The 15188-nt window shown below is 31.2% G+C and overlaps 1 protein-coding gene across 1 annotated transcript in view; it reads left to right on the top strand.

The window, feature by feature from the left end:
- LOC107440440 (obscurin) overlaps positions 1 to 15188 on the top strand; it is a 285805-nt gene that overhangs the window by 96284 nt on the left and 174333 nt on the right. Inside the window, exons 20-23 of the mRNA XM_071185809.1 lie at positions 3562 to 3746; positions 6948 to 7074; positions 9650 to 9825; positions 14132 to 14237. Coding sequence (XP_071041910.1) covers positions 3562 to 3746; positions 6948 to 7074; positions 9650 to 9825; positions 14132 to 14237 — 594 coding nt within the window. The remainder of the gene's footprint in view (positions 1 to 3561; positions 3747 to 6947; positions 7075 to 9649; positions 9826 to 14131; positions 14238 to 15188) is intronic.

The raw sequence follows: 15188 nt of genomic DNA, 5'->3' as shown, positions 1-15188 counted from the left end.
ATTGCATTAATAGCATTTTCAATTCCCTTCATCCTTCAAGTGAGTTCATTTTATTAATCACCTCCGGAAACCGGTTGTGCGCTAACGTTGACATCGGGGTCATTCTCATCGGATGCGATTTTTCCGCTTGCGAAAACTCTCACACATACGAGTACCTTATTGGCTAGTTGTTCGCATGTAAATATTTTCAACCAATCAGATTGTCATTCGCATGATACTCGAGTGAGAATGGACCTGTGTCTATTCGACTGAGATAGGATTTTATCAAGCTCCAATTGTATAAACGAAATGCTGTATCAAATGCATATGCGGATGTTTAGTAAGTATAAGTACTAACTCTGAATAAGCTTATAAAGTGTAGAGTGCAAAATATTGTCAAAAAAAAAAAAAAGAATCGATTCTTTTTCAAAAACGAACTTGATGAATCGATTCACAAAAAAGAGTTGATTGAAATATCGATTCGTTCGTTTTTCGCACATCACTAATTTTGATACTTAAGAGAGTATATGGTGTAGACATTTGATCGACTATGGTAGATTATTCCAAGAAAATGATTCGAATATGGTTTTAGAAAAAAGTATTTGTAAAAAATAATTTCTAGTGGTAACGAAAGTTAAGTTATTTTTAGTTCAGTATTTTTCATTTTAAGTACTTTTTCCACCACTACAAATTCGGAAATGCAAAGTATCATTTGAAATGCAACTTTATTGCAGTTATCTTGTGGCAGGGCTGAAACGAAGCTTCCTATAACTGAAAGCCAATGCACGGTATTTTAAAGGTAGTCCGATCAGACCACTATGAATGTAAATTAGTTTAAGAAAGAGCCATTTAATAAAAAATCTAATAAAAATGAGAAAGTGATAGCAAATATACGTCTAATTTTTTTTAAAATTTATGAAGACAGTTGGTTTGACTTGTTTACCACCAAGGATTCAATTCTCAAATATATATGATAACTTTTTCTCTAAACTTTTAAAATAGAATTTGGTTTCATGCGCACCGCTGGTTCCATACCTGCCAACTTTTAATCCCTTCCATTGTGATTCTTCCCAGTGAAAAAAATAGTATATATTTACTACCACTTTAAATATAAAAATAAAATTTTATGCCAAATGCGTAAAATTTGGCTGGTATGTAGGTTCACTTTATAAATAGTCTGCGCAGATTACTTATAAAAGTCCGTGTGGAGGCTGAAACTGGTAGGAAAGACACTTCATTCCAGCATATTTTTTAGAATTATAGCAATTATATAGAACTGCTTTTTTTCTCAAGAAAACCTAGATATTGATGAATAATTAAAATAAGAGAAATTATTTGCTCCTCCTTATAACTAGTTAATACTGAAATGGTTTTACTACCAGTGTTTTCTCTTTTCCGTCTCGCTTTCATCCTCGTGTTGTGGTGACACTTTTAAAGAGTGTATTATCCTTATTCTACAAGTTTTATACCTTTTCTGCCAATTTATTTTTTGCAGAAAGCGGAGCACTTAGCATCCCTGCTTTTATGCTTGATTCCTGTTTTAGAAAATTTGATTTGATATAATTTTAATTACCATTACATTTAAATAGATTAAACATACATACAGATCACCACCTGGTTAATTTATTGTATTATAATTATATTGGAAAGGGAATTAAGTTATTGTCTACAATATCACTTCAATAATTATTTCGACACAAAGAAAAATTGTAATATTTTTTATATGCAACATCCGTGTCGTGGAGGTTATAATATTTAAAATCTAATTTAGTAAACCAAGGATCAAATATTAAATACTACTTCTTACTACTTCCGGCTAAAGATTTTCCAGTAAAAAGTAAAAGTTTCTTTACTATACTTTGTTTCCAAAAAAGTTGTAGATATTATTTTTTCTTACTTAATTAACGCAAGTTTTATTAATTATTAAGAATTACTGAGTGTGGAATAATTTTTTTATTAGTAATTTAAACGTTTTGCTTAAGGCAGCCGTTCCCATTTGTTTTGGCTTCGGAACCTTATATCATCCAGCATCTTTTGGCTGAATCTCAAACCTATGAATAAAATTTATAAGATTATAATGCATAAAACGTAAACTCAGCTACCCATAGAAATTTTTTTCCCAGAAAGTGCAAATGTACTATACTTTTAACGCACGGCTGCAAACTGCTACGTTTTTTGCAATATATGTTATAGAATGATAGACTGATAAAATTAAAAGCTTTCAGTACTTTTTATAATTTTGCAAACATTCTAAATGTCATATCACGAGAGAGCCGGAACAAAATGATGTTTCATATAAATTTTTTCATCATTCACATGTAGGTGTCTGACAAAGAAACTTTAAATCAAATTTTCAAATTAAAGAATCTTTCAAAAAAACATAAACTACGCTGCCACTAAACAATATACTATTACTTTTTGTTCTTTAAACAATAGTGGTTGCTAAACGTTTAAAAAAGTAATTTTACATTTCGAGTCGTTAGTAACATTTGAATCAGTGTTGTGAGACTAGCTACTTTACACTGGAAAAGGTTAAATTATTTATTCGTAGTAGTGGACAATATTTTTTAAGGTTTTAATTTATTAAAATATTAGTACAACTTTACTACCACTAGAAAAAGATAATATCTTAAACGACGAGCATTCCGCAGTAATTGGAGGATACCTAATTCCAGATGCAGTCAACTCAGATCCCAAGCTTCAGATGGAGAGGTAAAAGGCCCTTTCAGGGCCTAAAGGCCTCGTACAATCCAAGATGATGATGATGATGATGGAGGATACCTGATCAACAATTTTACCCTGGTCCCAGTTGGGGTCCAAAATTGGCTCAATATAGGTCCCATAAGAACATGCACCGAGGGACCAATATTGAAATGTCTAGAGATTTTAATATTGCTCCGACATCGGGGCAATATAAGTCCTTTAATGGCTGAATATCTATCGGTGATAAATAATTATCGGGTGACTCGGACGATTCTATGTAGGGCCGACATTGGTTGTAAAATATCGGGTGAATCGGACTTTTCTACATAGGGCCGATATTGATTGTAAAGTGGGTGTAAAATATCGGCCCTTTGAACCCTTATTGAACCAAGATACGTGAATATTGGTCCAATGAGGGCCCAAGCTATTTTGCTTCTAAGTGTATACTTTACTTGGATATAACATAATGGCAAAATATTAAGTTTATTTACTTTAAGCAATACAAACTGTATTGAAATACATTGTATTTTCTTAATTGTTTCTGCTATTTTTTAAATTTGCTAAGGATAGGGCCCCCGAAGCTCCGGTACCATTACCTTTAATTTAAATAAATATAATAAACATTTTATAACCGTTTGCGCTGTCTTACGAGCACCTCAAAATACTCCAGTTTCTTGACTCATCCAGTAACTTAAAATACCGTTTGCACTAAATAATTAGCATATTTGAGGTCACCCTCTAGAACCATTAAGAGTCCTTGGAAGTTAAGATTCGGTCATTCAATCAAAATTTATTCCGGGTGGTTCGGTTTTTATTTGAACATTGCATGCTATGCATATCTTAGAAACAGTATTTTATCAACAAAAAAAATCTTTACAGGTCCAAAGATGGCAAAGAAGTGGAAGTGGAGTCAAGTGAAAGATTTAAAGTTTCGATCGACGAGTCAGAAGATACAGTGTCTCTGGTGTTTCAACACGTAACTCCAGATGATGCTGGTTTGTATACTTGCGTGGCTAGTACAAGCAGTGGTAAAATTTCATGTAGTGCAGAGCTCACAGTTCAAGGTAGGCTGAATTATTTATACCACTGTTCGTGCATTATCTATTGTACAGCTAACCCACTATGCTTAAACTATTAGCTTATGCATGATATATTAACCCTATTATAGTTAAAGAAAGGATTGTGACTGTCCTGTTTAATCAGGAAAGCACTTTCTTATGATAAAATGTGATGACGAAGTTATAACATAAATTGTCTTCTGATGAAAGAATCATTGTACCCGTGACTGCCACAACTAAAAAATATATAAAAGAAAATATAAAATTTATTATATGAACAAAGGTCATGTTTTGGCTCAGGTACTCAGCTATATTTTTATTTTATTTTATAACCGTAGTTGAACAGCCGACCCAATTTTCGGGTTTATGACTACTATTTTGCAACTTCATAGCCTTGCAATTTTGAACCCAATCCAGAAGACAAGGGAATTCCTGGATTAAGTACTGGGCGAAATGTGTTTTCGTGGAGGACTTTTTGATGGAACTAACTTGCGTTTGTGTTACATAAAGAGGAAAACCACAAAACATCCCACGGCTAACGGGACGGCAAGGGGACTCTAACTCATGATCCGTCTACCACAGAGAATAATTTACGTCAGCTCTGTGGTCGGTACGAGCCGGGTGCGGAATTCGTATAGATCAGCCATTGTGGGATGGAACCTTGGTCATCTCAATGGGAGGTGAGAACTCTATCACCTGGCCACCACCGCTCACCCAGCTCTGTTTGGCTAATGGATACTTTTTATTTAGATTAAATCAGCATGGAACTCTTTTTTTTTTGGAAAAGGAATTAAAAGTGGCAGCTTGCCAAAGAAAAAACTAACTCTTATGAGCACCACCTATGATGGAACCACGTCCTTTCATAGAGCTTACAGTCCGGTTTCAGATTAAATTTCCGATCGAGATACTTTTGCACTAGTTTAAGTAACCGGACATATTTCCTTCGTAGCGCTATAGTGGTAAAAAGCAGGTCCAGATAATTTGCTAAAAATTTTTAAACGGCGACTGAGTTTTCCGGTAGACCTAATAAATATAATTTTAAATAAATTTTTTTTTTTTAACATGAATTTTGCTGCTTCTTTATTTTTTGACGAACCACTGGGAGGCATGCAAATGAAAACGCTTCTTCGAACATTAGCTTCCAATTCTTATTCTAAAAATGACGTTATGATTTATTAGGCCAAAATATTTATTAGGAAAACGTAGCGTTATCTTGGGTACTTTTGCATTTACAGAAATGTATAGTGTAAAAAGTTATGAGAAATAAAATGTTGTAATAAATCTTCACTCGTGCAGTATTGAAAATAAAATTTAAATTAAGTATTAATTTGAATATTATAAAAATTTTCTGATTATTATTGTTATCCGAATTGTTTAGAAATGTCTCACATTTGAATATTTATTGTTTCAGTCGAGAGTAAATTAGTGGATTGGACGTTGTAGATGCTTAACTGCTATTCTTAGATTTTATTTCAATCTGCATGACAGTATTTTACAGCTTAGTTTGTAGTGCTGCTTTAAATGTTGTAAAACAGGACTGTTTTGAATAGCAACTTGTTTGAATAGTGGATTTTAAACTAACCGAATAAAAGTATCAAATTGAAACGGCGAGCATTTCAAATTCAATGAAATATGCAATGATTACATACAATTCTAAAAATAAGGGTATAAAAGATCTTGTAAAAACTATTACACATATTTAAAAAATGCAAATTAAATCTAAATTTTGCAAAATTCTAAATAAAGAAAGGTATAAAATAACCGAAGAAAAGTGAATAAATTATAACTTATTTTCAAGAAATAAATTCAGAAAACAAAAGTCTCAAAAGAATATCAAAGTTTAACAAAAATTTAGACCGTAATAGACATATTGCAATATATAATTCGTCCAAATTTATGGAAATAATAGCTCTCCCATTAATATTAAAATACTATATATAGTTTCAACTTCAGTAATACTGCAGTACTTATCCGTATCAGAATTTCACCTAAGAATTTCTCTTTTAGACTAAGCTGACTAGAGTCCTCAAAAGACTGATATTAAACTTTCTAAATGGGCAATCGAAAACCTCACCTACTTACCGTTTCAGTTATATTTTTCAATAATATTTCTGCTAGCAAATCTTCGTAAGGGATTTCTGTTCTCAGAATATTAAATTGGAAAGGTAAAGCAATGAGATCTTAAAATATCCTTACATAACTTTCGCTTACATAACATTCACCACTAGTTTTTTAGTTTCTTGAGGAGGCTGGTCAGCTTACTTTAGACATAACATTAACGATTGAAAACTAGATAGTGCTTACTTAAAGTAATTTGATTAATTATTTGAAGAAATCCAGACCAGAAGCTTTTAGCCTATGAATTACAATTCAATTGCCGAAAAAAAGATCTTAGAGGATTTCTCCACAAAGTTTACAGAAAAACAAATAGTTAGTTTATTTTAAAACCTATCTCAGTTGATTCCTATAATTTTTCCCATAATTCTATTTCATAAATAACCCTCCTATAAAAAATATTTATTCGTCGTTTCATCTCATACCTTTCGAAAAAGTAAGGTGTTTTTGAGGTTAACAGATGTAAAAAAATACCTGAGGTAGAAAATGGGGTTATGTTTTGCACCAAAAATAACCTCATCAATGAACTTGAGTTCCAATCTCAATTACACCGCATAAAATCATCGTCATATATAACTCAGCAATACTTTTAGTTGAAATCGGGTGAAATTATTTATACCTCAAAAATACTTATTAGTTTGAGGTGTAGAAAAAATAGCCTGTACACCTCAAAAATAACCACTCTAAGTTGGTTACTCTTATGTAGATTTCCAACAAGCTCAAAATAACCTTTATGATTAATACAACTTCATACATCTTGATTATACACCTTGAGGGGTTTATCTTTTAAGGTTGTATTTGAAGTAATCTTCAAATAAACCTTAAAACAACCGTGTCACCTCAAAATAAACCTCAAAAACACCTTCACAAATTTTTGCAAAGGGTTTTTCAAATCCAAAATTTGACTTTATTTAAGATAATAATGACAATTTGATCTTGAAGAAAGGCTTGAAACTTCTGATCTAGATTATAGACTTCTATTGTATATTTTTTTATAAATTAATATTAAGACTAATTAAATTTGTTTGAAGATAAATAATAATGTAACCACTGTGCAGAATTGTTAATATTTAATTTTAATATTTGATGCAGGTGGTCTTCTTCGTGACCCTGAAGCTCCAAAGTTGTCTTCAGCGATCAAGAAAGTGGATGCAAAAGAAGGTTCTTCGGCATTACTTGAAATGACGGCTACAGGGTTTCCTAAGCCTGTCATAACATGGTAAGAAGTTAAACATTTTAACAACAGTAATTAAAATATATGTGCTATAGAAAAATGCATAATAAGTATAATAATAGCTTATTTGAAAGTTCTAAGAAAGTTTTTATGCCTTTTTGGAGGATTTTTTCTCGCATTACCTCACTAATTAAAAAAGTCATATGCCTTTAGAAATTATAATATTTTTTATCATCTTTTTGGAACAGCCTACTCTAAAAATCAAAAAGAATCAAGTCTCAAATGATAGTTTCCGTTGCCGTGAAGAAAAATGCACCCGAAATAGCGTACAAATTACAATAGTAGCAATGCTTCTAAATGCAGCTAAAAAATAAGAGAAATCCAAAATATTGAAATTTGGATTTCGCTTTTTTTTTATAGTAATGCAGCTAAAAAATAAGCGAAAGCCAAAATATTGAAATTTGTTAATCATTGATCAAATTTTAAATAAATAATCCCAAAGAAAATGAAGCGGTTAAATATTACCGTAAGATTGAAAACTTCATTCATCTCAGAAATAAACAAATACGAAATAACAGTCGACATGTTCCAAGCGCATCAAATATAGACGGCTATTTTTCACGGCTTATTTTGTCAGGTATTCACGCCTGGCAAATTTTGAAAATGGGCTCCTATTTTTGAGGCGCTTGAAGCATGTTGACTGTTATTTCTTATTTGTTTATTTCTGAAGTAAATGAAGTTTTAAATCAGTTAACATTGCTCAAATGGTTGTTCTACCAGGAACTTCCTAGCCCACACATTATTCAACTATACTAGCAGCAAGACTAACTTTTAAGCATTGCCAAAGAAACGGTAGTCTGTTGACATCATTTTCAAGTGGTTTTGCAAATTACGCTTTTTATCGCCAAATTCGGCGACTTTTTAAACCTAGAAGGAATTTCGATAAAAAGAATTTAATTCGAAAGGATTAATTAGAAATAAATTAATTAGAATATACTGAACTAGAATATAAAATTTTTACTAAATAATTGTCAAATATCAATCGATATATATTTGACACCATTTATTCACCATTCACGGAAAACCTGTTTTTTTTTCTTCTTTGACGCATGAGGTGTAAATTTATTTGTGAGAATAACTTTTGCTTAAGTCGCTATCTTTAGCAAATTTAACAACTATTCATTGTGCATCGGTAGAATTTAGTTAGTCTTTAGAACTGAAAAGTACTAAGAATGAAATAGACAAAAAAAAAGCTTCTGACTATAAAAATGAAAAGTTTTACACTATAAAAATGAAAAATTTTACTCTAGAACGTATGCATCCCCTCCAACTGCTACGGAATTTCCGTAGTTTCAGAAATCTTCTTTTCAGACGGTAGCAAAATTAATGTCTTAATATTTAAAAAAAATTAATTTCAGCGTAACTTGTCCACTATTACTTATAAAATGGCTAGATTCTTAAGTTCTGATAAAAGTTTCATGAGAGATCCATTTGCTTTAAAAATTTCTACTTTGGTTCGCTACCACTAGAAAGAATTATTTTCAAAATCCTCATAAGTTGGAGGGTATGTAACANCTTCTTTTCAGACGGTAGCAAAATTAATGTCTTAATATTTAAAAAAAATTAATTTTAGCGTAACGTGTCTACTATTACTTATAAAAGTGCAGGCCATATGGCTAGATTCTTAAGTTCTGATAAAAGTTTTATGAGAGATTCATTTGCTTTAAAAACTTCTAATTTGGTTCGCTGCCACTAGAAAGAATTATTTTCAAAATCTTCATAAGTAGGAGGGTATGCGTATGCTTGCATTTACTTAAACGAACACCAATACAAAGCATAATGAAATAGTGATAAAATTCATTATTCTTTTACCATCTTCTACTAGTCATTTAAAGAAGAAAATAATAAAGAAAGAATAGGGTACTTTCAACTCAAGAAGAAATGATTATACCTAACCATACGATTTACATCCGATTTAATTGGATACCCGTAAGCCACGTCACGTTTGTTTTTTGAACCTGATTGGTTTCTAGATTGACAAATGCTACGATTTATCTACGATGACGTCACTTGCAAGAAACCATTTATATAGAAAGGATTACAAGAAAAATATAAGGAAGCAACGCTTGTTAATAATTGAGCCAAGCTTTCTTTCTTTTTATTTTCACCATCGCGCATTTTGAAAGTTCTCCCATAATATTAATTAAAAGTATTCTAACGTTCCTCTTAATTTAATTATTCTGTAATTAGTGTATTTTGCTAGCGATTTTAATGTAAATATGAATAGTGAAGAAGAGCTAGGAAAATTACGTGATTTCTTAAGAAACATTTATGGAAACGTCAATCCAGCTTATTGTACGGCAAGAGTACAAACAACAATGGATGCAGATTTTGCAAACCATGAAATGAAACGTTGTTAGGTTTATGAAAGTCAATTCAGCTACAACTATCTGAAAGGTTGGAAAAAAATTGATTATTGGNCAAGTAACGAAAGTAAAAGTACTGCCATGTATGGCTACAACTATCTGAAAGGTTGGAAAAAAATTGATTATTGGGTAACCCACGATATTCTTATTTTATCATTCATTATTTACTATTAGAACCATTTATTGGCTAATAGGACCAAAGATGGAGAAGAGTTGAAGATGGGAGACAAGTACGTAATGCTCCAAGAGGACGATGAATCCTTTACAATGGCAATAAAGAATCTTACTCAAGATGACACCGGGAAATACTGTGCAGAAGCCATTAATGATATGGGCAAAGACGACATTACTTATGATCTCAAAGTCACAAGTAATATATCATCCATGCTTTTTCTTTGAACATGAAATGTATTTTATTTCTCACATACGCTTTAGGCAATATTTAGAGTTTATTTTACATTAACCATGAGAGTATTTTTAAACGTTTAAAATATGCTATAGTTGCAATAAAAATTTTCCTTATAAAAACGTTAATTTTAAATTTTATTTTGAATCTTTTAAATTCATTTGGATGAAAAAGATATGTTGGGGTTAAAAATTTGCCCCATATACAAAAACAAACCCCTCTTGTTGAAAGACATTTTATGAACCACTTACGAACATATCATATTTCATTTAAAAGGAGGTAATATCAATTTTATGGGAGGAGATAGAAGTATATTCAATTCAGTTGCTTAGACCAGGTTACAATTATAATGCAAATAATTTCAATTCTTTTAAAATTTGCTATCTGAACTAAAATAAAATCATGAATCAAGTTTTTTTTATATTTTATTAATGAAAATGCTAAACAAGGGAGCGGGTCGTCGAACACAGCTGAATCGAAAAATTGTTTCTGGTATCCTTACAAGTATTAAAATTCTCATACAACACCCCAATAATATAATATTTACCTGCTATATAATATATATTTACAATCAATATATATTTCATATGTGACAGGCGGTATAATAACATACATAATGATGTTCATGCTTATAATTGCCAAAACTAGTTTAATTTTGATTCATACGAGGGTATTAAGAAGAATATTTGATTTTATAGGCTTTATTAATAAAAAAAGGAAATTGCCAGCCACGCTCAAAGGAATTGCGAATTTGTTAAGTGCGATGAGTGAGTTTGCTGCTCACATTCCTGATCTTTCAACTTAGCACTTGGAGCCATTTGAGGCACATAACTTTTCAAATCAGGGAAAAATCTTGATCCACATATTTGTAATTTTTTTAGCAATCTTTATTTTTAAGCGATGTTTACATTTTAGAACAATAACTATTGTAAGCACATAGTTATTGTTCTAAAAAGAAAAGTATGACATAGTAAAGAGAATAAGAACGCTTATAACTTTTTACGTAAGTCAAGATACTCAACTCATTGCCCACAGATATCCAAAACGTTATCAACTCTGCCCAACTTAAACGCAGAAATTTTTTTTTCCTTTTAAATAACTATAAAACTATTAACACTAACTGTAAAATAGTTACTATAAGACTTAAAGTCATAGACTGCTCACTACGCTCTTAATTTCACCCCGAAGCACCATAGAGTGCCACACTTTAAAAAAATGATTTAGGCAAAAATTGGTAGAATATTACTTGCCTTTCATAATTATAAAGATAAAATTGCTGCGATAAATTCACGAATTTTTTTTAGGTTTCTAATACTCAGGCCTGCCAACTACTACGCTTTTTGAAATATATCTTTGATAGAGAATCATCAAACCTTTCAGAATTTTTAGTAATATTATCAAAATTTTAACAGCCTCGCCACGAGAAGGCTAGAACGTTTGATTTGAAGAATCATTTGCGTGTAGTGGTGCGAAAAATAAATTGAAATAAAAAAAGAATCTTACATTAACCCTTTTGAAGGCCGTGGTAAGTATACTTACCACCACGTTTTACCACTTTTAATTTAGGTTTCCATTTTTCAATAACTTCAGTTTTCTTGAAGTGAGTTTGAATAAAATTGGTAACCATTTGTCACTTTTAAAAAACGTATAAAAGTTATAAAATACATAATTNTGGGTCGGATGTTCAACGACAGATATAAAATATGAAATAACATATTTGTCTGCGATATAATATACATTTAATACAGTCAATAAATGTTTCATATGTGAATTATGAAACAGGGGTATAATAACATACATAATGAAACACATGCTTATAATTGTCAAAACTAATTTAATTTTGATTCATACGAAGGTATTAAGAAGAATATTTGATTTTATAAGCTTTATTAATAAAAAATAAAAGTTAAAAGAAATTGCCAGCCATGCTCAAAGGAATAGCGAATTTGTTAAGTGCGATGAGTGAGCTTGCTGCTCACATCCCGGATCTTTCAACTTAGCACTTGGAGCCACTTGCGGCATATAACTGTTCAAATCTCGGAAAAATCTTGATCCATATATTTTAATTTTTTTTATCAATATTTATTTTCAAGCGATGTTTGCTTTTTAGAACAATAACTACTGTAAGCACTAGGTATGATATAGTAAAGAGAATAAGAACGCTTATAGCTTTTTGCGTAAGTCAAGATACTCAACTCATTGCCAACAGACATCCAAAATGCTATCAACTCTGCTCAACTTAAACGCAGAATTTTTTTCTTCTTTTAAATAACTATAAAACTATTAACACTACCCATAAAAATAGTTACTATAAGACTTAAAGTCATAGACTACTCACTACGCTCTTTATTTCACTCCGAAACACCCTAGAGTGCCACACTTTAAAAAATATAATTTAGACAAAAAATGGTAAAATGTTATTTGCCTTTCCTAATTATAAAGATAAAATTGCTGTGATAAATGCACGAATTTTTTTTAAGTATATAATAATCATGCCTGCCAACTACTACTCTTTTTGAAATATACCTTTGGTAGACAATTAATCATCAAACCTTTCAAAATTTTTACAATAAATCATCAAACCTTTCAGAATTTTTACAATTAATCATCAAACATTATCAAAATTTTAACAACCTCGCCACGAGAAGACTAGAACAAAGTGGCGTTTGATATGAAGGATCATTTACGTGTAGTGGTGTGAAAAATAAATTGAAATAATAAAAAGAATTATACATTAAAACGTAAACTTAGCTAAGAAATTTTTAAAAAAGCTAAAAAGTTGGCTGCCGGTATATTTTTTAATTATTATTTTTATCCATATTTGCTCATTAAAATAATATTTTTAGAGTCATCGATTCACTCTAAAAAGTTTTTTTTTTAGAGTTATCAATTAGTTTTAAAAATAATGTTTGTCCATGAAGGAAAAATTCTTACTTAAGTTATTAGAAAAATCAATATTAGTCTTTCACTTCTCATGACTTTTTTCCCGATGTAGTAAAGTTAACTGTTTACTGATCCGATAACCAAACCGCATATATTCCCCTCAATCATTTTCAACATCAAATGAAGCTGTTTTTTTCACCTGATAAGGACTAAGGGATAGGGTCTAAAATTTCTTTTTCGCACAAAGAACACAATCGAATCAGGTGAGCCTCTTGGCTGCCTCGGAAGATTGAATTGAAAAAAATTTTTTCTACCAGTCTCACGACGAATTGTGTGCGACGTTGACTGTAGAAGGATATGCTATCTCCATGCCATGCGTATTTAGCGAGATAACGAGACTGCTCAGCCAGGTTTTTTTACTGATTTATTGCAATACTGCATGCGGATCTTCTGAATTTTTCAAATTATTGGAAGAGCAGTGGTGGCTCAGGGGATAGAACGCTCGCCTCCCAGTGAGGTGCCTCTGGTTTGAATCCCAGCGATGTCTGGTCAATACAAATTCCATCCCCGGCTCTCACCAACTACAGTTCTGATAAAAAATATCCTCATTAGAAGACGGATCATGGGTCAGAGTCCCTTTGTAGGCTTACCATGTGAGATTTTCGTGGTTTTCCTCACCATGTGACAAAATTGTGGTTAGTTTTATCAAAAAGTCCTCCGTGAAGGCTATCAAAAGTCCCCACAAATTTTAGATTGGACTCAAAATTACAAGACTAAGGAGTTGAACACTGTTAGTCGTAAAGTTAAAATTGGGTCGACATTTCAACGACAGATATAAAATAAAATATATTAGTAGTAATAAACGAATGAGTTATTTCTTTGAAAAATAAAATTAAAATGAAATAGTTTTAATACCTCTTTTTAAATTTTTCCACTATTACAGAAAGCTAGAATAAATTTTTAACTGTCCAAAAAAAAAAAACGAGATTTACCGTTTCTCGATGCAGATAGGTTCATAGTGCTGAGAACATACCACATATTATTTAACTTTTCAAGATTCGCAGCAAAGAAATAATGTTGTACAGAAAGTATTTCATTTTTTGTCAGATTTTTTTAGAAATTGCATACTCATTTATTACAAAACATATAAATTAACTTGTGTTTTTAATTTTCATAAAAATATTTTTTGAAAACGGAAGTGATAGCTAAAGAGATTAAATTTACGTTAATAAATTATATAATAAATTTAAACGATTATTATTTTTTTTTAATAAAAGAGAGATTATATTTATTCATGTGTAACAAAAGTATCCACTTTTTTTCCTAAAAATTCGACTTAAAAAAGTTTAATTTATCACTATTTCATAAGAAATAACTAATGTTTTAGGTCCTCCGAAAATTCTCAAGCAAATGGAAGGAACCGAAGTTATGCTTGATGAGGATATTGAATTTTGTGTAGAAGTTGATGGCTCTCCGGAACCAACTGTTTCATGGTAATACACTTAACCCATTTTACCCTACGTCTTTTTAAATCAAACTTCCTTTTTACAAAAAGAAAAAAGGGGTAGCTCAAGTGTCTCATTTCTAGGATTTGTTTTGCGGAAGTCTACTTTAATATATTATTAAAGTAGACACCGAAACTTTAAGTAAAGCAGTATAGTAAAGTAGACTACTTTAATATATTACGAAGGAAGTCTACTTTAATATATTGCGGAAGTCTACTTTAATATATATTTCTATCTACTTTAATATATTATTTATATAATATTTGTATTTACATTTAATGTCATTACATAGTGCTTTTCTTAAACTGAAGTGGTAGGTTATGGAAAGAAATATCCACTTGCAGATAAATATACACTACAACTTTTTTCTCAAATGTATTTTTTTATATATGATCACTTTTTGTGGCTGGGCATTAATTATTTACAAAGTTATAAACGCTTGAACGCTCGAATTCTCAAACGTTAATTCTCAAGAGTTGAATTCTAACGGCCATCAAGATCTGGAAAGTCTTTTTTTTTCAAATAGTGTAATATGAGTCCTGGTGGCTATAAGGATAAAGCTCTCACCTCCTAATTATGTGCCTCGAGTTCGAATCTCAGCGATGACTGTTTGATACGAATCCCGCTCCCTGATCACAGTGTTGACGCAAAATATCCTCAGTGGTAAATAAATCATGGGTTAGAGTCCCCTTGCCGTTAGGCTTAACATTGGTGGGTTCAGTGGTTTTTCTCTCCATGCAATGCAATTGCAGGTTAGTTACAGCAAAAAGTCCTTCATGAAGGCAAATTTCTCCCAATATTCGATAGAGAAGTTCCCTTGTCTTCTAGATTAGGTTTGAAATTACAAGGATACGGAGTTGAAAATTAGTAGTCGTAAACCCAAAAATTGGGTTGGCTGTTCAAAGACGATTATAAAATAAATTAAAATGCTAGAATATA

Source organism: Parasteatoda tepidariorum, chromosome 9, assembly GCF_043381705.1.
Source record: "Parasteatoda tepidariorum isolate YZ-2023 chromosome 9, CAS_Ptep_4.0, whole genome shotgun sequence".
NCBI classification, from domain to species: domain Eukaryota; kingdom Metazoa; phylum Arthropoda; class Arachnida; order Araneae; family Theridiidae; genus Parasteatoda; species Parasteatoda tepidariorum.
This window is presented reverse-complemented; position numbering and strand designations above follow the sequence as displayed.